At 49.8% G+C, this 24,261-nt stretch overlaps 1 protein-coding gene across 1 annotated transcript in view; it reads right to left on the bottom strand.

The window, feature by feature from the left end:
* LOC133357512 (zinc finger protein ZIC 4-like) overlaps window positions 1–22,035 on the bottom strand; it is a gene marked incomplete at its 5' end in the record, with an annotated part of 45,139 nt that extends 23,104 nt beyond the window's left edge. The window contains one exon of the mRNA XM_061575478.1: window positions 20,811–22,035. Coding sequence (XP_061431462.1) covers window positions 20,811–22,035 — 1,225 coding nt within the window. The remainder of the gene's footprint in view (window positions 1–20,810) is intronic.
* Between the last annotated feature and the right edge of the window lie 2,226 nt (window positions 22,036–24,261).

The following is a 24,261-nucleotide window of genomic DNA, read 5'->3' as shown; positions in this document are numbered from 1 at the left end:
GTATCTATGTGTGTGAGTGTGTATGTGTGAGTATGTATGTGTGTGTATGTATGTGTGTATGTATATGTATGTGTGTGAGTAGGTGTGTGTATGTGTGTATGTGTGTGTGTGTATGTGTGTGTGTGTATGCGTGTGTATCTATGAGTGTATGTATGTGTAAAATGTGTGTGTGTATGAGTATGTGTATGTATGAGTGTATGTATGTATGTGTGCGTGTATGTACGTGTGTATGTTTGTGTGTGTATGTGTGTGTATGTATGGGTGTATGTGTGTGTGTATATGTATGTATGTGTTTATGTGTATGTATGTGTGTATGTATGTATATGTATATGTGTGTATGTGTGTGAGTATGTGTGTATGTATGTGTGTATGTGTATGTGTGTGAGCGCGCTTCTATTATTGAGGCGAGCTCTCTCCTCGTCCCTTCTGCTCGTGACAGCCCCGATCTGACACGGTCCATACTCGGCGCTTTCAACTCCTCCCCAGCATCCCCCCTCCCTCTCCTTCCCTCCCTCCCATCCCCTCCTTCTCTGGCATCCTCTCTTTTTTTTCTTTTTTTTACGATTAGATGGAACAAGAAGATGCTCGATTTAAAGCTTTCGTGACTGCAGGGATTCATCTTCTTGGTTCATTCGGTAAAGAAATAATAAAATAATAAAAATAAAATAAACGACGCTGAATGAACACCACCAGACAGACCTGGTCTTCACCTGAGGACGGCTGCTTGCGTTGTGGCCGAAACGTCGTGAGAATTATTTTATTATCTTTTATTTTTATTATTTTATTACTTCCCTTCTACGTGACTTTACCGGAAGAACCAAGAAGATGAAGATGCTCCTCCTCCCTCCTCGCGTCTCTTACACTCCCTCGCCATCTCCCAACCATCCATCCCATCTCTCCATCCATCCATCTCCCCTCCCCCTCTCTATCCTCTCTCACTCCCATCCATCCATCCACCCCGTCTCTCGATCCATCTCCCCTCCCGCTCTCTATCCCCTCTCAATCCCATCCATACATCCATCCCATCTCTCCATCCATCTCCCCTCCCGCTCTCTATCCTCTCTCACTCCCATCCAGACATCCACCCCATCTCTCCATCTATCTCCCCTCTTCCTCTCTATCCCCTCTCACTCCCATCCATCCATCCATCCATCCCATCTTTCCATCCATCTCCCCTCCCCTCTCTATTTTCTCTCACTCCCATCCAAACATCCATCCCATCTCTCCATCCATCTCCCCTCCCCTCTCTATCTTCTCTCACTCCCATCCAAACATCCACCCCATCTCTCCATCCATCTCCCCTCCCGCTCTCTATCCTCTCTCACTCCCATCCAAACATCCACCCCATCTTTCCATCCATCTCCCCTCCCCCTCTCTATTTTCTCTCACTCCCATCTATACATCCACCCCCCTCCTCCTCCCTCCCTTCCTCCGGCACCACCACCACCACCACGCTCCATTGACGGCTACACGGCGACACGATATCACGCGATCCCACGGGACGAACACCGCGGTCATTAAGTGTAATGCGCCGACACACGAGGGGTCGCCTCCCCCCCCACCCCCATCCTCCACCCCCCCCAACCCCTCCCCGCACCTCCCCCCCGCCCCCCCCGAAAAATCCACTTTCGCAACAACGAGCAGCCAGGGACTCGTAAATAAACACGCAGCCCCATCGCGTAAACTCGACTCGAATCGGAAGAACTTGGGCTCTCTAGACCCCCCCCCATCACCCCACCCCCTTCCCCCACCCCTTCTCACCCCCCCCCCCTCTTCTCCACGACGGCGCTGCCAAGTCGCGGGTTGACCAATCATCCGGTGCGTGCAGCGCGCGCGGCTTGCAGTCAGCATCGGGAGTAGGTCGCCCCCCCGCCTATCCCGCCGGGCCGCGAGTGTCAGAAATTTGCCAAGCGCGGTGACGGGGACGGGGCGAGAGAGGCAGGCGGTTTAACAATCATCTGGCGCGTGTGGCGTGTACACTCGTGTGTCGGGGGCCGCCTTGAGACGCGTGAGCGGAGTGCACGGTCCATGATCGGCGCTTTCAACTCATCATCCTGCTGCACCCCCCCTCCCTTCCTCCCTCTCCTTCACTCCCTCCACATCCAGCGTGCCTCCCATCCCCCCCTTCCCTCCCTCCCTCTCATCCTTCCCTTCCCTCCCTCCTATCCCCCCTCCCTTCCTCCCCTCTCCCTCCCATCCCCCCTTCCCTCCCTCCTATCCCCCCCTCCCTCCTATCCCCCCTCCCTTCCTCCCCTCTCCCTCCCTCCCATCCCCCCCTTCCCTCCCTCACATCCCTTCCCTCCTATCCCCTCCATCACTCCCTCCCACCCCCCCCTTCCCTCCCTCCCACCCCCCCCCTTCCCTCCCTACCTCCCTCCAATCCCTCCCATCCCCCCCTCCCATCCCCCTTCCCTCCCTCACCACCCCCTTCCCTCCCCTCCCCCCCTCCCTTCCCTCCCATCCCTCCCATCGCCCCTTTCCCTCCCTCCCATCGCCTCCATCCCTCCCTCCCTCCCTCCCCCCCCCACCCGCCCCCATCCCTCCCTCCATCTCTCCTCGCCCTCTAGGAGGGTGCCACCCCACCACTGTAGCCGCGTCTGCGTCGTCACGCGGGTTGCGCTCCACGCTGCCCCCATGCGCTGCTGCCCGCCACGTGGCCCCGGAGCAGCCTATAGCACCTGTTATGCACGGTGAGGGTGGTGGTGGTGCTTGTGATGATGGCCCAGGCTCAGCACTTGCTGAGCTTTGCGAGCCCAGGCATTGGATGGGGGGTGGGGGCAAGCGCGCGCTCCGGGTTGAGTTGGCCATAGGCCACCGCTACGGTCTGTTGACCCCAGGGGCGTGTGTTTTCACAGCCAAGGGTTACGCGATGCAAAACTGACGACTGCGTTAGGCCGCGTAATTATGCATATTACGGTTAGTGATATCAATACGTGCCCGCGTGTGCGTGCGTGTGTGTGCGTACGTGTGCGTACGTATGTTTATTGTGGAGTGGTAGTGCAGCGGTTTGCGCTACGAACCTGACGATTATCTGAGCCCGTCCTGGGCCTCCCCCTAGGTCGACTCAGCCTCAAATGAGTACCTGGTGCGGTGGTGTAGTAAACATCGCCACTGGGGAGACAAAGGCGGTCGGGCGTGGTGCTGGTCACCCACCCCATCGTGTGCCGTGCCGGCCTTCATAGGTGCTACTCGCTAACAGCACTTGCCCCGACAGTATGTTAAGGCTATACGGGGGATCTTTGTCTTTGTCCAGGCTCCCTGCACCATCGACCCACGGGGTCTCTTGCCAACGACTTGCCCACCCATCATTGACCCAAGACCTCATCAATGCCACCACCTCCTCGCCACCGATAATCTCCATCCAGCTGCTGCTGCTGCTGCTACCACCCATCCCAGAATCTCACCACCCAGACCCGAAATATCTCTGTTGTCGCTGCTGCTGCTGATGATGATGGTTGTCGAACAACGTTGAGCAACGCGGACGTCCAGAATTTTAAAAAATCAACACTTCGTTCGACGTCCAAACATCATTGGACATCTCCTCCTCGCTGTGACATTGGTCCTTATCAACATCCTCCTCCACAGAGACACAGGAGGAACCATCCACTTGCGTATTAAGACTTTCATCAACACCAGGCCGAGGCGCTCCTTCTGATGTGATAATGTGTGGCCATGCGGCCCACGCCGTGGACAGCAGAGTAAACCCACCGAGACACACAGAGAGATCTACATGAATATATAGCGATGCATAGATACTCAAAGAGATACACACACATAGAGATACACACACATAGAGATGTATAGATACTCAAAGAGATACACACTCATAGAGACATACACACATAGAGATACATAGATACTCAAAGAGATACACACTCATAGAGATGCATAGATACTCAAAGAGATACACATTCATAGAGTTGTTGAGTAAGTGGTTGAGTAAGTGGTTGAGTGAGTGGTTGAGTGAGTGAGTGATTGAGTGAGTGGTTAAGAGAGTGAGTGTGTGATTGGGAGAGAGAGAGTGAGTGGTTGAGTGAGCGAATGGTTGAGAACATGGTTCAGTGAGTAGTTGAGAGAGTGGTTGAGTGAGTGGTTGAGTGAGTGAGTGGTTAAGAGAGTGAGTGTGTGATTGGGAGAGTGAGTGAGTGGTTGAGTGAGCGAATGGTTGAGAACGTGGTTTACTGAGTGGTTGAGAGAGTGGTTGAGTGAGTGGTTGAGTGAGTGGTTGAGTGAGTGAGTGATTGAGTGAGTGGTTAACAAAGTGAGTGTGTGATTGGGAGAGAGAGAGTGAGTGGTTGAGTGAGTGGTTAAGAGAGTGAGTGTGTGATTGGGAGAGTGAGTGAGTGGTTGAGTGAGCGAATGGTTGAGAACATGGTTCAGTGAGTAGTTGAGAGAGTGGTTGAGTGTGATGCTGAAACGCGCATCATAACAATGGGCGCGTCGTAGCAACGCTCCTTCACCACGTGACAATTTAATTACTTTGTCTCGGTCGGGTGGTCGAGGGTTTTATGACACACAGAGGCAAATGTCCCCCGTATAGCCTTTAAAAGCCTCTTGCAGCAAGCGATGACAGCGAGCACCTATGAACGCTGGTGTTTACACACCTACAACCAGGTGCTCATTTGAGGCGGAGTCGACCTAGGGGAGGCCCAGAACCGCGTTCAAACAATCGGTACCGATATTAGCGGGTAGCGGTAATCGAACTCGCGTCAACCGGCGCGCTAACCGCTGCGCCACCGCTCCCCACCGACACGCGTACACACACACACGCACACACGCATTATCACCGGCAACGTTGGCAGCTCTGAACGCCCGCACGGTACATCACTGGGAGGGGGGGGTGGGGGTGACCAGCACCTCGCCCGACCGCCTTTGTCTCCCAAATGCCTGTATATTTGTAGTTTGCGTGTCTCTCTCTCATCATCATCACGTTGGCACGGAGATGTTAACTACCTCGCCTGGTATGCAGGAGGTTGTGGGTTTGATCCCGACCCTGACGATGCCTGCTGCTGTATATTTGGAGTTTGCGTGTCTCTCTCTCTCATCATCATCACGTTGGCTAAAAGATGTTAACTACCTCGCCTGGTATGCAGGAGGTCGTGGGTTCGATCCAGACTCTGACGTCGAGTCTACCTACTGCGGAGGCCCTGGACCGGTTTAAATAATCGAACTCGGGTCGCTGGGTTCGTAGCGCAGAGCGCTAACCGCTGCACCACCGCTCTCCTCTGCGTATATACACACACACACAAGGGGCAATTCATGATATTGAATACACTTTGAATAATGTGCACAAATTTAACACGCGGTGCACGAGTGCAATTTGAATGCACGTTTACGCGTTGTCAACACAGCAATAATTCTAACACGAGCACACAGACTCAGCTTCAACACTCCACGCAATAATTGTTAAAACGCGCACACACAGACGACGGGCAACGCTTGCACAATAATTCCAAAACACGCACGATGTCAACGCAAACAATTCGCACGTAAGACGCAACTTTGACGCCGGCGAGATAACGTTAACGCAGCGTTCTCACGCCGACACGATGATTTCTCACGCACTCCGCCTGCACACGCGCGCACAATAGTAATGCCTAGACACATGGGCACATTGTAACGAAACAAAAGTACGAAGTGTTCGTGTAAAATCTACAGACGCAAATATAAAATCGTAATATTTAACACACACACACATTCTTAACACGCGCGCGAACCATTTTGAATGCACTACGTAACGCATACAAATATCCCCCGTGTAGCCTTAACAGGCTTTTGGGGCAAGTGCTGTTAGCGAGCACCTATGAAGGCCGGCACGGCACAAGAGGGGTGGGTGGCCAGCACCACGCCCGGCCGCCTTTGTCTCCTCAGTGGCGATTTTAAGGATACCCAGGTGTAGTTTGTTGGTGGCTGTGAGCGGGAATCGAACTCATGGCCACGAAATATTAACAAAGACAAAGATGTCCCGTACAGCCTTAACAGACTGCTGGGGCAAGTGCTGTTAACGAGCACCTATGAAGGCCGGCACGGCACACGAGGGGGTGGGTGGCCAGCACCACGCCCGACCGCCTTTGTCTCCCTGCCCCCCCCCTCCACACACACACACACAATTTTAACGCGAATACACGCACATTTGGAATAGGCATTGCCCCATTTTATTAGACTACACACATGCAATTGCAACACGCGAACACGTACATGCAGCTGCAATGCGTTTGCGTACGCGGTTAACAAAGAGAAAGAACCCCCGCATAGCCTTAACAGACTGTAGGGGCAAGTGCTGTTAGCGAGCACCTATGAAGGCCGGAACGGTACACGAGGGGGTGGGTGGCCAGCACCACGCCCGACCGCCTTTGTCTCCCTAGTGGCAATGTTTACACACCGCACCAGGTACTCATTTGAGGCTGAGTCGACCTAGGGGAGGCCCGGGACCGGTTCAGATAATCGTCACTGGTGTTGGCCGTGAGCGGGAATCGAACCCGTATTGCCGGGTTCATAGCGCAGCGCGCTAACCGCTACACCACCGCTCCCCACGCACGCACGCACACACGCACACCCGTGCAATGATAAAACATACAGACGACTGTAATACACACACACGATTTGAATGCACATACGGTGACACACACACACACGCACTCTCAACACACGAGAACGTTTAACACGCACACTTTTAACAAACACACACACGCCGACGCTTTTAACACACATACACACACTTTTACACGCACAAACACAATTATAACAAACACAATTGTAACACAACATTTTAACACATACATACTTTCAACACGCACACACTTTAACACACTTACTTTAACACACACAAAATCGTAACCAACACAGTTTAAACAAACACACATTTTTAACAAACACACACTTTTAAATCGCACTTTTAACACACACACCGATGTAACACACACAGTTTTAACACACACACACACTTTAACACACACACTTTTAACACACACACACACACCTTTGGACACACACAATTGTAACAAACACAATTGTAACACAAAGTTGTAACACAGACATACTTTTAACATACACTCACTTCAACACACACACACACTTTTAACACACACAAACTTTTAACTCGCACTTTGAACACACACACCGATGTAACACAAACATTTTAACACACACACACACACTTTCAACACACACACAGAATTGTAACAAACACAGTTTTACCAAACACACACTTTTAACTCGCACTTTGAACACACACACCGATGTAACACACACACTTTTAACACACACACACACCGATGTAACATATACACTTTTAACACACACACACACACGCACACTTTTAACACACACACACACCGATGTAACACACACACTTTTAACACACACACACACACCGATGTAACACACACACTTTTAACACACACACACACCGATGTAACACACACACTTTTAACACACACACACGCACAATGTTTACACCCCGAGGGCACGCGCGTACGAGCACAGGCCTCCGTAAGACCGAGTCTTAGTGGCGCTCTGTGGACATTCCGTTACACGACTTGGCACACTAACGATTTGGCACAATCAATGTCACCCCCCCCCTCCATTTACACCCCCCCCCCTCAACGTCTTACGTGGGTAAGACGTTGATTACGATGAAAATATTGATCAATAATAGACGTTGGTCTCGAACATTGATCACAATCGTAAATCGACAACGAAATTTATTTCAAAAAATATATCACAAAGTAATTTTTTTAATACATCTATGAATTAATCACTAGATAGTGTTCACAAAGTAGAAATTGATCACAAACCATGAATTGATAACAAAGTAGAAATTCATCACGTACTATAAATTGATCACAATTATAGTTAATCACAAAGATCAATTTCGTACAGCTCCAGTCTTACAATCGAGGAATGGGTGTCGACCAGAGGTTAGGTACCACACGACAATTTATTTTTAAATCCTTTATATTAAGTTCGCTTGCTTGCTTGCGCGCTTACGACCGTGCAAATCTTTTGGTCGTTTTTTAACCCACTTCCCGTGATCCAATCGAGCTGACATTTTGCACACAGACTCGTTGTGCGTGACAATTTATTTGACACTTTTTAGGTAATTTTTTTATATATTTAATTACCAATTGCTTAATGGTGGCAGGCAATCATCTGACCCATAGGTGGCAGCCATCTCAAGCCAGAGGACGAGAGGACTCTAGCCGCCCGTTTCAAAGACCAATGTGGGCTGGGTTGTGGCCCATTGAACACGCATATGAAGGATTTATAGTGAAAAACTTTGTTTTTACGGGTTAATTTTTATTACCTACGTGACTTTACCGAAAAAACCTAAGAGTACAACAATAGGAGTTTACTTGGCCAGGTCGGGTGGTGGAGGGTCTGACAACAACAACAACGATAATTGTTCGTGGCATTTATTTTAAAATTACACTGTGGGAGGAGCACGGGGATAAGAGGACACACGCGCGGGCTAGAGACAGCCCACGGGGGCTAGGAGATGTTAACTACCTCGCCTGGTATGCAGGAGGTCGTGTGTTCGATCCCGACCCTGACAATGCCTGCTGTATATTTGGAGCTTGCGTCTCTCTCTCTCTCTCTGTGGTGAGATGTTAACTACCTCGCCTGGTATACAGGAGGTCGTGGGTTCGATCCCGACCCTGACAATGCCTGCTGTATATTTGGAGCTTGCGTGTCTCTCTCTCTCTGTGGTGAGATGTTAACTACCTCGCCTGGTATACAGGAGGTCGTGGGTTCGATCCCGACCCTGACAATGCCTGCTGTATAGTTGGAGTTTGCGTGTCTCTCTTTCATCATCATCACGGTGGATAGGAGATGTTAACTACCTCGCCTGGTATGCAGGAGGTCGTTGGTTCGATCCCGACCCTGACAATGCCTGTATATTTGGAGTTTGCGTGTCTCTCTCTCTCTCTCATCATCATCACGGTGGCTAGGAGATGTTAACTACCTCGCCTAGTATCGAGGAGGTTGTGGGTTTGATCCCGACCCTGACGCCTACTGCTGTAGATTTGGAGTTTGCGTGTCTCTCTTTCTCTCATCATCATCACGGTGGCTAGGAGATGTTTACTACCTCGCCTGGTATGCAGGAGGTCGTTGGTTCGATCCCGACCCTGACAATGCCTGCTGTATATTTGGAGTTTGCGTGTCTCTCTCTCTCTCTATCATCATCATCATCACGTTGGAACGGAGATGTTAACTACTTCGCCTGGTATGTAGGAGTTCGTGGGTTTGATCCCGACCCTGACAATGCCTGCTGTATATTTGTAGTTTGCGTGTCTCTCTCTCTCTCTCATCATCATCACGGTGGCTAGGAGATGTTAACTACCTCGCCTGGTATGCAGGAGGCCGTGGGTTCGATACCGACTCTGACGCCTGCTGCATATTTTGAGTTTGCGTGTCTCTCTCTCTCTCATTTTCATCACGTTGGCACGGAGATGTTAACTACCTCGCCTGGTTTGTCGGAGTTCGTGGGTTTGATCCCGACCCTGACGATGCCTGCTGCTGTATATTTGGAGTTTGCGTGTCTTTCTCCGTGGTCGCATGGATTTTTCTTCTCTGCATCCGCCAGTTATTCACTCCACATTTAGAATGCACGTGCGTTTAGAGTGTTTAGTTGGCTGCTGTAAATTTACACGAGATATCATTTGTGACCAGGTCGCTTCTAAAAAAGAGCTACATTGCTCAGTGGGGCCTAACCTGCTAAAATAAAAAAAATAATAGTTGATTTTGAGCTTTCGTGACTGCAGGAATTAACCTTTGGTTCTTCCGGTAAAGTCACGTGTCTCTCTCATCATCATCATCACGGTGACTTTACCGAAAGAACCAATGAGTATAAATAATAGTTTAGTTTTTACGAGTTTAGAATCATTTTATCCAGCAGTTGGATAGACAATGGTGATGATGGTTACACAGAGAGAGTGAGGAACACGCGGATGAGAGGACACATACGCAAGGGGTAGATACATCACCGTCATCATCACATTGATCTCCATTCAGCAGTAGATGAGACCACGACCCATGATGATGGCATCGGCTGAAACTCACTTCCCTTGTATTCAGGCAGTGCCCTGAATGTATAATAGTAGGCGACGTTTCAGGCAACTAACCTTATTCACAGCACCGGACTCAATAAAGTCGTGTACCACACGGGTCAATGGCACTGCCCTGAATGTATATCAGTAGGCGACGTTTCAGGCAATGAACCTTATTCATAGCAGGTACGAATGCGAACACTGACCTGTATTCGAGAGCAACAAAGATAAAGATCCCCCGTATAGACTTAAAAGACTGTTGGGGCAAGTGCTGTTAGGGAGGAGTACCTATGAAGGCCAGCACGGTACACGAGGGGGTGGGTGGCCAACACCACGCCCGGCCGCCTTTGTCTCCCAAGTGGCGATGGTTGCACACCGCACCAGGAAAGTCATTTGAGGCCCAGGACCAGTTCAGATAATCGTAACGCAACACACAACTCACCGCTAACGCTCACAATGCACCGTCGGGAAGGACACACATATGATAGAAGACGTTTCGGGTAACGGCCCTTCTTCATAGCAGAGAGGTAGCCAACGTTGCTGGCAACAGGTCATTTTTGATTAGCAAAGGGTACGCACAAGGTCTGTTGAGCGAAACGTTGGTCTTACACACACACACGCACGCGCTGATGAAAAATAAGATTGACCCTTTATAGCAATGAGACCGGGTTGTGTTTGGATGTTCAAACACCGAATAGAAACCTTTAGCAAGGACTCAAGTCTGCATGAAGCACTCGCAATTGTGGCGAAACATGCAAACAAATATGATCCGATAATAGAAAAAAAAACATGCATCGTCTTTGAAACTGATTGGCCCCCCATCAGAGACAGCCTTCTTCACTGTCTTGTCTCTGTACCAGTTTTGGGCCAGAGAACTCCAAAACACGAGCAGTATAAAGGCAATGTCGGGGTTGCACACGTGTGTGGCTGATGCAGCCTTGATCCCTTGATAAAGCTTTCAATTCGGTGTTTGAACATTTTAACACCTACTGTTTTATTGCCAGAAAGCGTAAAAACTATTGTTATTTTTCACCATATTGGATATTTGCAAAAATGTCCCAAAGATACCCCGTATAGCCTTAAGAGACTGTAGGGGCAAGTGCTATTAGCGAGCACCTATAAAGGCCGGCATGGCACACGAGGGAGTGGGTGGCCAACACCACGCCCGGCCGCCTTTGTCTCCCTAGTGGTGATGTTTACACATCACACCGGGAACTCATTTGAGGCTGAGTCGACCTAGGGCAGGCCCAGAACCGGTTCAGATAATCGTCACTGGGTGTTTGCAGTGAGCGGGAATCGAACCCGGGTCGCCGGGTTCGTAGCGCGGCTTGCTAACCGCTACACCACCGCTCCCTACACACACACACACAAAAGTATGTGCGGATTGTGTTGAGTGTTTCTGTAGTTGTTTGTACTTGTGAATGAGTGGCTGGGTGAGTAGTTAGGTGAGTGGGTGTGTGGATGGGCGAGTGAGTGGGTGGTTATTTGAGTGGATGGGTGAGTATGTGGTAAAGTGAGTCAGTTTGTGAGTGGATGGGTGAGTGTGTGAGTGAGTGAGTGGATGGGTGAGTGAGTGAGTAGGTGGTTAGGTGAGTCAGTGTGTGAGTGTGTAAGTGAGTGGATGGATGGGTGAGTGAGTGAGTAGGTGGTAAAGTGAGTCAGTGTGTGAGTGGATGGGTCAATGTGTGAGTGAGTGGATGGATGGGTGAGTGAGTGGATGGTTCGGTAAGTCACTGTGTGAGTGGATGGGTGAGTGTGTGAGTGAGTGGATGGGTAAGTGTGTGAGTGAGTGGATGGATGGGTGAGTGAGTGGATGGTTCGGTAAGTCAATGTGTGAGTGGATGGGTGAGTGTGTGTGTGAGTGAGTGGATGGATGGGTGAGTGAGTGAGTGAGTGGATGGTTCGGTAAGTCACTTTGTGAGTGGATGGGTGAGTGAGTGAGTGAATAGGTGGTAAAGTGAGTGAGTCAGTGTGTGAGTGGATGGGTGAGTGTGCGAGTGAATGAGTGAGTGGGTGGGTGGGTGAGTGTGTGAGTGAGTGGATGGATGGTTGAGTGAGTGAGTGAGTAGGTGGTAAAGTGAGTCAGTGTGTGAGTGGATGGGTGAGTGTGTGAGTGTGTGAGTGAGTGGATGGGTGAGTGTGTGAGTGAGTGGATGGATGGGTGAGTGAGTGAGTAGGTGGTTAGGTGAGTCAGTGTGTGAGTGGATGGGTGAGTGTGTGAGTGAGTGGATGGGTGAGTGAGTGAGTGGATGGTTCGGTAAGTCACTGTGTGAGTGGATGGGTGAGTGTGTGAGTGAGCGGATGGATGGGTGAGTGAGTGATTGAGTAGGTGGTAAGGTGAGTCAGTGTGTGAGTGGATGGGGTGAGTGTGTGAGTGAGTGGATGGGTGAGTGAGTGGATGGTTCGGTTAGTCACTGTGTGAGTGGATGGGTGAGTGTGTGAGTGAGTGGATGGATGGATGGGTGAGTGAGTGGATGGTTCGGTAAGTCACTGTGTGAGTGGATGGGTGAGTGTGTGAGTGAGTGAGTGGATGGATGGGTGAGTGAGTGAGTGAATAGGTGGTAAAGTGAGTCAATGTGTGAGTGGATGGGTGAGTGTGTGAGTGAGTGGATGGATGGGTGAGTGAGTGGATGGTTCGGTAAGTCACTGTGTGAGTGGATGGGTGAGTGTGTGAGTGAGTGAGTGGATGGATGGGTGAATGAGTGAGTGGGTGGTAAAGTGAGTCAGTGTGTGAGTGGATGGGTGAGTGTGTGAGTGAGTGGATGGGTGAGTGAGTGAATGGGTGAGTGAGTGAGTGAGTGGATGGTTCGGTAAGTCACTGTGTGAGTGGATGGGTGAGTGTGTGAGTGAGTGGATGGATGGGTGAGTGAGTGAGTGGATGGATGGGTGAGTAGGTGGTAAAGTGAGTCAGTGTGTGAGTGGATGGATGAGTGTGTGAGTGAGTGGATGGATGGTTGAGTGAGTGGGTGGTTAGTGAGTTAATGGGTGTGTGAGTTGTTTTGATCTGCGGTGTGATGGTGGTTGAACACACTGTGGTGTCTGGTAGACCAGCTGATTAGCTGAGTGATGTGGTTATCTGCATGCTGATTGGCTTGGTGATGAGATTTGCTGCGTCCTGATTGGGTGAGTGATGTGGTTCGCTGCGAGCTTATTGGCTGAGTGATGTGGTTTGCTGTGGGCTGATTGGCTTAGTGATGTGGTTGCTGCGGGCTGATTGGGTTAGTTCATGTCCTTTGCCTCGGGCTGATTGGCTGATTGGCTACGTGATGTAGATTGCTGCATCCTAATTGGCTGAGTGATGTGGTTTTCTGCGTGCTGATTTGCTGAATGATGTGATTGTTGTGGATTGTGCCTGTGCATAAACATCAACAACCAATAACAACCACAACAGTAGCAACCACAACAATCACAATTTCATCAACACTAACAACAACAACCGCAACTTCAACAACCACAACAACAACAACCACAACAACAACCGCAACTTCAACAACCACCACAGCAACCACAATTTCATCAGCAACTACAATCACATCAATAACAACCACAACATCAACCACCGTAACCAAAATTACAACAACCACAACAGCAGCCACAACAACATCAATAACCACAGTTGCATCAACAACCACATCAACAACAACAACCTCAGCTACATCAATAACCACAACAACAACAACCACAACAAAATCAATAACCACAGTTGCATCAACAACCACATCAACAACAACAACCTCAGCTACATCAATAACCACAACAACAACAACCACAACAAAATCAATAACCACAGTTGCATCAACAACCACATCAACAACAACAACCTCAGCTACATCAATAACCACAACAACAACAACCACAACAACATCAATAACCACAGTTGGCATCAACAACCACAACAACAACAACCTCAGCTACATCAATAACCACAATAACAACAACCACAACAACATCAATAACCACAGGTGCATCAACAACCACATCAACAACAACAACCTTCAGCTACATCAATAGACACAACAACAACAACCACAACAACATCAATAACCACAGTTGCATCAACAACCACATCAACAACAACCTCAGCTACATCAATAATCACAACAACAACAACCACAACAACATCAACAACCACAGTTGGCATCAACAACCACATCAACAACAACCTCAGCTACATCAATAATCACAACAACAACAACCACAACACATCAACAACCACAGTTGGCATCAACAACCACATCAACAACAACAACCTCAGCTACATCAATAACCACAACAACAACAACAACCACAACAACATCAATAACCACAGTTGCATCAACAATCACATCAACAGCAACCTCAGCTACATCAAAACCACAACAACAACCATCAACAGACATCAATAACCACAACAACCACAACAACATCACTAACCACAGTTGCATCAACAACCACATCAACAACAACAACAACAACAACCTTCAGCTACATCAATAACTACAAAAACAACAACCACAACGACATCAATAACCACAGTTGGCACCAACAGCAACCTCAGCTACATCAATAACCACAACATCAACAACCACAACAACAACAACCACAACAACAATAACGACCACAACATCAACAACAACAACCACAACAACAACCAAAACAACAACAACAACCACCGCATCAAACACTGCTCGGCCCGTCAGCACGACTGCTCGTTCCTGTGAGTGGGACTCGATCTGCTGGCTCTGTAACTCCGGCGATCTGAAACAGTTGCCTGGAACAGTTACCCACGACTCTCGAAAGGACACTCGATTTACACAGCGATCAACAAATCAACACTCGCTCTCTCACACACACACAAAGATCCCCCGTGTAGCCTTTAACAGACTGTTGGGGCAAGTGCTGTTAGCGAGTGGCACCTATGAAAGCCCGGCACGGCACACGAGGGGGTGGGTGGGTGGCCAGCATCCACGCCCGGCCGCCTTTGTCTCCCCAGTGGCGATGTTTACTACACACCGCACCAAGTACTCATTTGAGGCCGAGTCGACCTAGGGGAGGCCCAGGACCGGTTCAGATAGCCGCCACTGGGTGTTGGTTGCCGTGAGCGGGAATCGAACTCGGGATAAGGGTCTTCTTAGCGCTGACCGCTACACTACCTCTCCCCACACTCGCATACAAACAAACACAAAGACAAAGATCCCCCCTGTAGCCGTCACAGACTGTTGGGGCAAGTGCATACATTAGATATGTACATGTAGACATACATAAACTATATATATATACACACGCACACATATATATAACATAAATAACACGTAAATATAATTTTTAAAAAAACATCGTCACGAGATACTTAAACACGCGAAATCTGCTTCGCATACGATGACCACGTACAACAATTATATATGAACTGGTAGATGCTTATCGATAAGGAGCGGTTTCGCCATTCACTTGTCTCATCAGCAGTGTCAGGCTCGCGTGAATAAATCATCGCTGATGAACTGGTAGATGTTCATAGGCATGGGTTCCACGTTGTACACACAATGCTATAACGCACAACACATACTCATCAGCATTGCCGTGCGGCTGATGAGATGTGTAAAATAATATTAATCTTTATATTAATATATATCTACTTTAGTTTGTATCAGTTTTACGCGGAGATAAAAAAAAATTGGGGGAGGAGGCGAATTTGTATTTTTGAATGTATTTTATTGTTATATTTTTATTATTTATTTCCCTTCTACGTGATTTTGCCAAAAGAACCAAGAATATGAATCCCTGCGGTCACGAAAAGCTTTAAATCGAAATGTATCTAGTTGTGTCTATAATGTAACGCGTTATAATATGCAAAATAACACTGGTCAACACACTTTTTCTGGCATAAGGTATTCTAACGGTTTTAAGGTAACGTTGGGGTGCTGATTCCAAATCTGGCATCAGTTTTTGTCTATCACATCAGGTTTTTGAGATATCAAATATTGCATTTTCAATAAAAACTGCAGAAGAAAAATATTAAATGAATGTAGATATGTACATAAAATTATATTATAAACACACTATCCTAAGAATACAGGACCATATTTTAACACTAAAGCAGTCACTGACTCGCAACAACTTGCAATCATAAGTGACAGAGTTAATTTCGGGTAAAATCAATGAAAATGGGGTATGCCGATAGCATAAAAATGAGATGTGATAGAGCAAATCTGAGATCAGATTTGGAATCAGCACCCTGAAATTAGTCTAGAACAGCCGCAAAAGTCCAGGCCAGAAATGTTTTTTTTTGACCAGTGTAGTAGAGACGCACAGAGACACGTAGAGACCCACAGAGATCGAGATTCGTAGAGATGCGTGAGAGACACGGTGCAGTGATGGGACACTGGGGCCAAGCAGCCCACGCTGTGGTTCGCAGAGTGAACTAACGACTGCAGTTTGTGTTCCTTCAGCAGAGGACGAGAAGATGGATAAGCAGCAGCTCCACACAAAAATGATTTTTTTGTTGACCAGTGTAATAGACGCAACAGCTGACACTATTGAGGCATGAGCAGCAGCAGCAGCGGCAAGTTCGCGTAAAACGTCTCATTTACAACAGCACAGTTCGTCATCAGCACTTGCCCCAACAGTCTGTTACAGGCTGTACGGGGAGGTCGTCTATGTGCGTGCTGTGTTGGCATAGTGGGTCACTCCACTGCTGGATGAAGGCTCACCTCTCTCCTCCCCCAACTCCAGTCCCTCCCGTGTCTCCATCTCCGTACGCAGCTATTCAGCCATTCTCCCCGCAGTTTGTTTAACACGCAGGCTGTTTGCGACCGGCAATTTCCGTAGCTAAGGTTAGATCGCGTAATTGTAACTGTGTCGTTAGCCCGCCACCACCCGACACGGCCAATTAGTGAGGTTTGTCAACGTGAACACAACGTGCAAATTAGTGACGAGTTCAGCGCTAAACCGGTTGAGTGCTGGAGAATAAAAACACAATAACTTAATGGATCGATTTTACCAGCATTGGCAAATCACCCGATGAAGCTGGTTGTTGTTGTTGTTGTTGCTGTTGTGGTTGTTGTGGTTGTTGTTGTGTTTGTTGTGGTTGTGTTGGTTGTGTTTGTTGTGGTTGTTGTTGTTGTGTTTGTTGTGGTTGTTGTTGTTGTGTTTGTTGTGGTTGTTGTTGCTGTTGTTGTGGTTGTTGCTGCTGTTGTTTTCGTTGCAGATGTTGTTGTTGTGTTGGTTGTGGTTGTTGTTGCTGTTATTTTCGTTGCAGATGTTGTTGCTGTGTCGGTTGTGGTTGTTGTTGTCGTTGTTGTTGTGTTGGTTGCGGTTGTTGTAATCGTCAGCGAAACGTCACGCTACTCGTAAACGTCGTAGTGGGTTTACTCTCCAACACGCAACAGGACTGCTGCTGCTACTGTTACTGCAGCACTAACGAATTGCCACGTCGTCATGTGTACGTGACAATCCCTTACTAATTGGCTACGGCGGTGGTGGCGGTGGTGGTGGTGGCGGTGGTGGTGGCGGCGGTGGCGGTGGCGGCGGTGTTGGGTTAGCGACACATTTACGTTCACGCGATCTCACACAGACAAACAAAAAACACGTTATTATGAATCTCCACATTTTGTTCCGGATCTGTGTGTATGCATCGTCAAAGTCTTGCTTCAGATCGAAGCCGTCACCTTAGCGGGCATCGTTTCCCACTCACAACTGCTGTGTCAGTGATGGCGATGATGATGATGTTGTTGATGTGGTTGATGTTGCGTGCGATAAGCAAAGTGATTGCGGTGATGAAGTCATACCTGCCAGCCCCTTATCGGTGACCCCTACCTTAGTTTTGGTTCTTTCGGTAAAGTCACGTAGAAGGGAAATAATAAAATAAAAAAATAAAACATAATAAAATATTTCTCACGACGTTTCGGCAACAACGCAAGCAGCCGTCCTCAGGTGAAGAACAGGTCTGTCTGGTGGTGTTCATTCAGCGTCTTATATTTTATTTTTATTATTTTATTATTTCCCTTCTACGTGACTTTACCGAAAGAACCAAGAAGATGAATCCCTGCAGTCGCGAAAGCTTTAAATCGAAATTTTACCCCGACCTTGTTACAGACCAATTCAGACACGTGTTGGTCACCCCCCTTTAAAATCTCAACGTTCATCCGACAAAGTCCCATCACAAGAGAGAAACACAAACACATAGACCAGAAACTGATTTTGCGCAGCATTGAAACGTATCTACGCCGTGTGGACTTGGAAATTCAATTTCCCTGTAGAGGAATACGGGCTAAGCCGTGTGGGTTCACAGCGATGTGATGTCAGTGATGAGAATGGCGATGTTGCGGAGCGATTGTGCCCGCGATAGTGATAATAGCGGTGTGGACGATTTTGTCAATGATGATGATGATGAAGGGGCGAATGACGGTGTGAGTGAATGTTGATGTCAGTGATGGTGATGATGTTAGTGATGATGTAAGTGATGATACGAGTGATGATGTTAGTGATGATGTAAGTGATGATATAAGTGATGGTGTGAGTGATGATGTTAGTGATGATGCAAGTGATGATACGAGTGATGATGTTGATGAAAATGTTGTGAGTGATGATGATGTTGTGATGATGATGTCAGTGGTGGTGATGATGATGATGTTAGGGATGATGTAAGTGATGATACGAGTGATGATGTTGATGACAATGTTGTGAGTGATGATGATGTTGTGATGATGATGTCAGTGGTGGTGATGATGATGATGTTAGGGATGATGTAAGTGATGATACGAGTGATGATGTTGATGACAATGTTGTGAGTGATGATGATGTTGTGATGATGATGTCAGTGGTGGTGATGATGATGATGTTAATGCAGTATATTATAATATACTGTACGGATAATGATTGTCCGTCTCAAGGGGTTGGGTATAAGTAACATCACCACCACCACCATCAACCATGTTCTGTTCACTGCTCTACCATCGCTCAGCCCAAGACAATACCTGAACACATTCCTCAACCAATGGTGTGTACACTAGGCGACGTTTCGGACAAGGGGCCTACGTCGCTGCCGAGAAAAGATTGTTACACCCCCAATAACAACGGGACTTGGCATCGTCATCCTTCTAGCAAATCATTCCTCGGGACCCCTCGCCTCTCAACATCAACAACAACAACATCAACAACATCATCATCATCATCAACAACATCAACAACATCAACATCATCATCAACATCATCAACAACATCATCAACAACAACATCATCAACAACATCATCATCAACAACATCATCATCATCAACATCATCATCATCATCAACATCATCATCAACAACATCATCAACATCATCATCAACAACATCATCATCAACAACATCATCATCAACAACAACATCATCATCAACAATATCATCATCAACAACAACATTATCATCAACATCAACAACAACATCATCAACAACATCATCAACAACATCATCAACAACAACATCAACAACATCATCATCAACAACATAATCAACAACATCATCATCAACAACATCATCATCATCATCATCAACAACATCAACAACATCATCATCATCAACAACATCAACAACATCATCATCATCATCAGCATCATCATCATCAACATCGATCGTGGTCTATCCACTGCTTCACCACCATCGACCCTACCCGAACAACTCAACGCGTTCGTTTAGAGCACTCGCGGGACAGATTTAATATATATATACGTGCGACGTTTCGGGTACTGACCCTCCATCATAGAAGAGTCGCGCGAACCCCCTGATCTCATGACGTCCCACCTCGCCTATCATCAGCGTCATCATCGACCATGATCCATCCACTGCTGCACCATCGATCGCTCCTCTCGAATTCACCGAACCAATACAAAACCAATTCCGTGACCCGCACCACCACCACCACCACCACCCACAACAAACCTCAAGACCACCCCAACCCCCCACTCGCACCCCCAGCCCCGCCCCTCGCTCCTTCACCTGTGTGAGTCCGCTGGTGGATGTGGTGGTTCTCGGAGCGAGTGAAAACCGCCCACTCCTCACCCACTCACTCATTCACTCACACACACTCACCCACTCATCCACTCACTCACTCACTCACCCACCCACTCACTCATGCACTCACTCACTCACTCACCCACCCACTCACCCACTCACTCACCCACTCACTCACCCACTCCTCACCCACTCACTCACCTACTCACTCACTCACTCACGCACTCATTCACTCACGCACTCACCCACTCACTCACCCACTCACTCACCCACCCGCCCGCTCACCAACTCACCCACCCACTCGTTCGCACACTCACCCACTCACCCACCTTCTCGTTCCGCGCAAACTCACCCACTAGTTCACCCACCCACTAGTTCACCCACCCACCCACCCACTCGTTCACTCACTCACTCGTTCACCTACTCGTTCACCCAACCACTCTTTCACTCACCCACCCACTCATTCACTCACCCACCCACTCGTTCACCCACCCACCCACTTTTTCACTCACCCACCCACTCGTTCACTCACCCACTCGTTCACTCACCCACCCACTCGTTCACTCACTCACTCGTTCACCTACTCGTTCACCCACCCACCCACTCACTTACCCACCCACCCACTCACTTACCCACCCACTCGTTCACCCACCCACTCGTTCACTCACCCACCCACTCGTTCACTCACCCACCCACTCGTTCACTCACTCACTCACTCACCCACCCACTCGTTCACCCACCCACCCACTCGTCCATCCACCCACTCGTCCACCCACACACCCACCGGTCCCTCACCTGTGTGCGTCCTCTTGTGGATCTTGAGGTTTTCGGAGCGAGCAAACACTTTGCCGCACGCGGGGAAGGGGCACGGGAACGGCTTCTCGCCCGTGTGCACCCTGATGTGGTTCACCAGCTTGTACTTGGCCTTGAAGGGCTTCCCCTCGCGGGGACACTCATCCCAGCGGCACACGTGCTGTGCCGCCTCGGGACCACCCACGTGCTCCACGCTCACGTGCGCCACCAGCTCGTGCATGGTGCCGAACGTCTTGGCGCACGGCGTGCCGACGACGACGACTCCGACGAGACCGAGACCCGGAGCTCCGTAGCGATCGGCCTCGAGCCATCGACACACGAGCTCCTGCTTGATGGGTTGGTGGCGCAGGTAACGCAGGAACGCGCCGGCTCCTAGACTCACGGCTCCGCCGCCACCACCGCCACCACCGCCACCACCGACGCCGTACGGATCGGGCCGAATCACCTGGCAGAAGGCGTCGGGCAGCGAGTGGAGGCCCGGGTAGAGAGAGTGCGTTTGCGCGCCGTGGTTCGATTCGACGAAGCTGCCGCCAGCGTGGTAGAGGGATGGCGATGCGGGAGATGCGGTTGACTGTGGTATGAACATGCCGGCGGTGTGGTGGTGGTGGTGGTGAGGGAGGTGATGGTGAGGGTGGTGGTGGTGGTGAGGATGATGATGGTGAGGGTGGTGGTGCAGGTGGTGGTGGTGGTGGTGGTCCGGCAATCCGCTCGGCATCGTCGCTCGCGGAATCAGCAACTCCGTGTTGAGCTCAGTGGCGTAGCAAGGTTGAACCAAGTTGAACGCAACAACGTCGCCTCCTCCTCCACCTCCTCTGCGCGTTCCGTCTCCTCCCGTTCCCGGCCCACCACCTCCAGGACAACCGCCGCCGCTGGCGCAGGGGACGACGGGAGCCGCCGTGGCGCGTTCCACGTGGACGAGATGATGTTGTTGTTGTTGTTGTTGATGTTGTTGTTGATGTTGTTGTTGTTGCAGGTGGTGGTGAGGCTGCTGCTGCTGCTGCTGATGGTGCTGATGGTGGTGGTGGTGGAGTGCCGAGCAGGCCCCCAGTTTCAAAATCTGCGCTTCGTAGCGACCCAACCCCGGGATGTAGTCGCGCTCGGCAGCCGCACGGAGCCCTCCCGCGGCGAGAGATGGGGGTGAGGCGCACCCCGGGAGATCGGACAGCAGGGGCTGCTGCTGCTGCTGTAGCTGCTGCTGCTCGTGGTGGTGGTGGTGGTGGTGGAGGGGGAGGGGGTAGGGGTGGGGGTGGGAGCGCTCGGGGGCTGGAGGGAGGACCGGGGGGAGACGGGGAGCAGCGGTCCCCGTGAAATCGAAGAGTCGGAGTTGTGAGCGCGAGAGGGTTTCTGGAAGCAGCATGGTTGCCCCTGTCGGCGTGGGAGCGGTGGTGGTGGTGTCGGGAGGAGAGATCGTTAGGCGAGAAGGGCGAGGTGGGGGGGTGGTGGTGAAGGTGGGGGCGGCGAGGGGGAAGGTGGAGGAGGATGGGGTAGAGAGTGAGATGAGGTGGTGACGTCAAGTGAAGCGTGGCTGACTGACTTGCACCGCGCAGTAGACACAACTCACTCAGCAAGACGGAGGCTGACTGACTCACTCAGTCACACAATCACTCACTCACTCACACAATCACTCACTCACTCACACAATCACTCACTCACTGACTGACTCACTCACTCACACCATCACTGGCTCACTCACTCACACAACCACTGACTCACTCACTTACTCACACAACCACTGACTCACTCACACACTCACTGACTCACTCACTCACTCACACAATCACTGACTCACTCACTCACGCATTGATTCACTCACACACTCACTCACACAATCATTCACTCACTCACACATTCACTGACTCACACAATCACTCCCTCACACAATCACTCACTCACACAATCACTCACACAATCACACAATCACTCACACAACCACACAATCACTCACTCACACAATCACTCACTCACACAATCACTCACTCACTCACACAATCACTCACTCACACAATCTCTCACTCACATACTCCCTCACACAATCACTCACTCACTCACTCTCACAATCACGCTCTCACACAACCACTCACTCACACACTCACTGACTCACTCACTCACACAATCATTTACTCACCCACTCACACACTCACTCAGTCACACACTCACTCACTCACACAACCACTCACTCTCTCACTCACTCACTCACACAATCACTCACTCACTGACTCACTCACTCACACAATTACTCACTCACACACTCAAACACTCACTCACTCACACAATCACTCACACAACCACTGACTCACTCACTCACATAATCACTCACTCACTCACTCACCGACTCACTCACACAACCACTCACTCACTCACACACTGACTCACTCACTCACTCACACACTCACTGACTCACTCACTGACTCACTCACACACTCAAGCTCACACTTTGACACCCCCCCGCCCATGTAGCCTTAACAGACTGTTGCGGCAAGTGCTGTTAGCGAGTAGCACCTCTAAAGACAGACACGGCACCCGAGGGGGTGGGTGGCCAGCACCACGCCCGACCGCCTTTGTCTTTCTACAGGGGCGATGTTTAGACACCACTCCAGGTACTCATTTGAGGCTGAGTCAACCCCCGGGAGGCCCGTACCGGTTCCGATATTTCGCCCCTGGTGGTGTTGGTGGTGGTGGTGGCCGTGAGCGGGAATCGAACTCGGGTCGTAGCTGGTTTCGTAGCGCAGCGCTAACCACTACGCCACCACTGCCCACTTACACACTGACTGACTAAGACACAACAACAACAACCGCCCTTCGGCACTAAGTGGTGGTGACGTCACCAGGGGGCTCGTGCCAGGCTATGTGCACGTTGAGGCCACGTGAAGTGTCGAACGCCCGCTGGCAGGAGGTCCACGGGACAGACCCAGCAGGTGCCACGGGTCGACTGATTGAGTTGACTGGTCGATGCACCACCTGTGCCCCCCAACTGTGCCGATTTGCTGTGCTTTATCCGCCCGGCACTCCGCTCGTTGTTGTGAGTGTCGCTCGTCCGCCCTTCGTTGTTGTTGGAGGGCGACTGCCTCCAATTGCCCAGTAGCAGCGTCCTTAACAAACACACGCATTCGCTCGCTCACTCACTCACCCACTCACCCACTCACTCACTCACTCGCTCACCCACTCACCCACTCACTCGCTCTCTCACTCACCCACTCACTCACCACCAACTCAATCACTCGCTCACTCACTTACTCACCTACTCACTCACTCATCACTCACCCACTAACTCACCACTCACTCGCTCACTTAATCGCTCACCTACTCACTCGCTCGCTCACTTACTCACTCGCTCACTCACTCACCATTCACTCACTCACTCGCTCACTCACTCACCCGCTCACTCAATCACTCGCTCACTCACTCACTCGCTCACTCACCCACTCACTCACCC

This window comes from Lethenteron reissneri, chromosome 58 (genome assembly GCF_015708825.2).
Source record: "Lethenteron reissneri isolate LAM-NWPU_2019-01 chromosome 58, ASM1570882v1, whole genome shotgun sequence".
NCBI lineage: Eukaryota > Metazoa > Chordata > Hyperoartia > Petromyzontiformes > Petromyzontidae > Lethenteron > Lethenteron reissneri.
The sequence above is the reverse complement of the archived record's forward strand: the minus strand, read 5'-3'. Positions and strand labels throughout refer to the sequence as shown.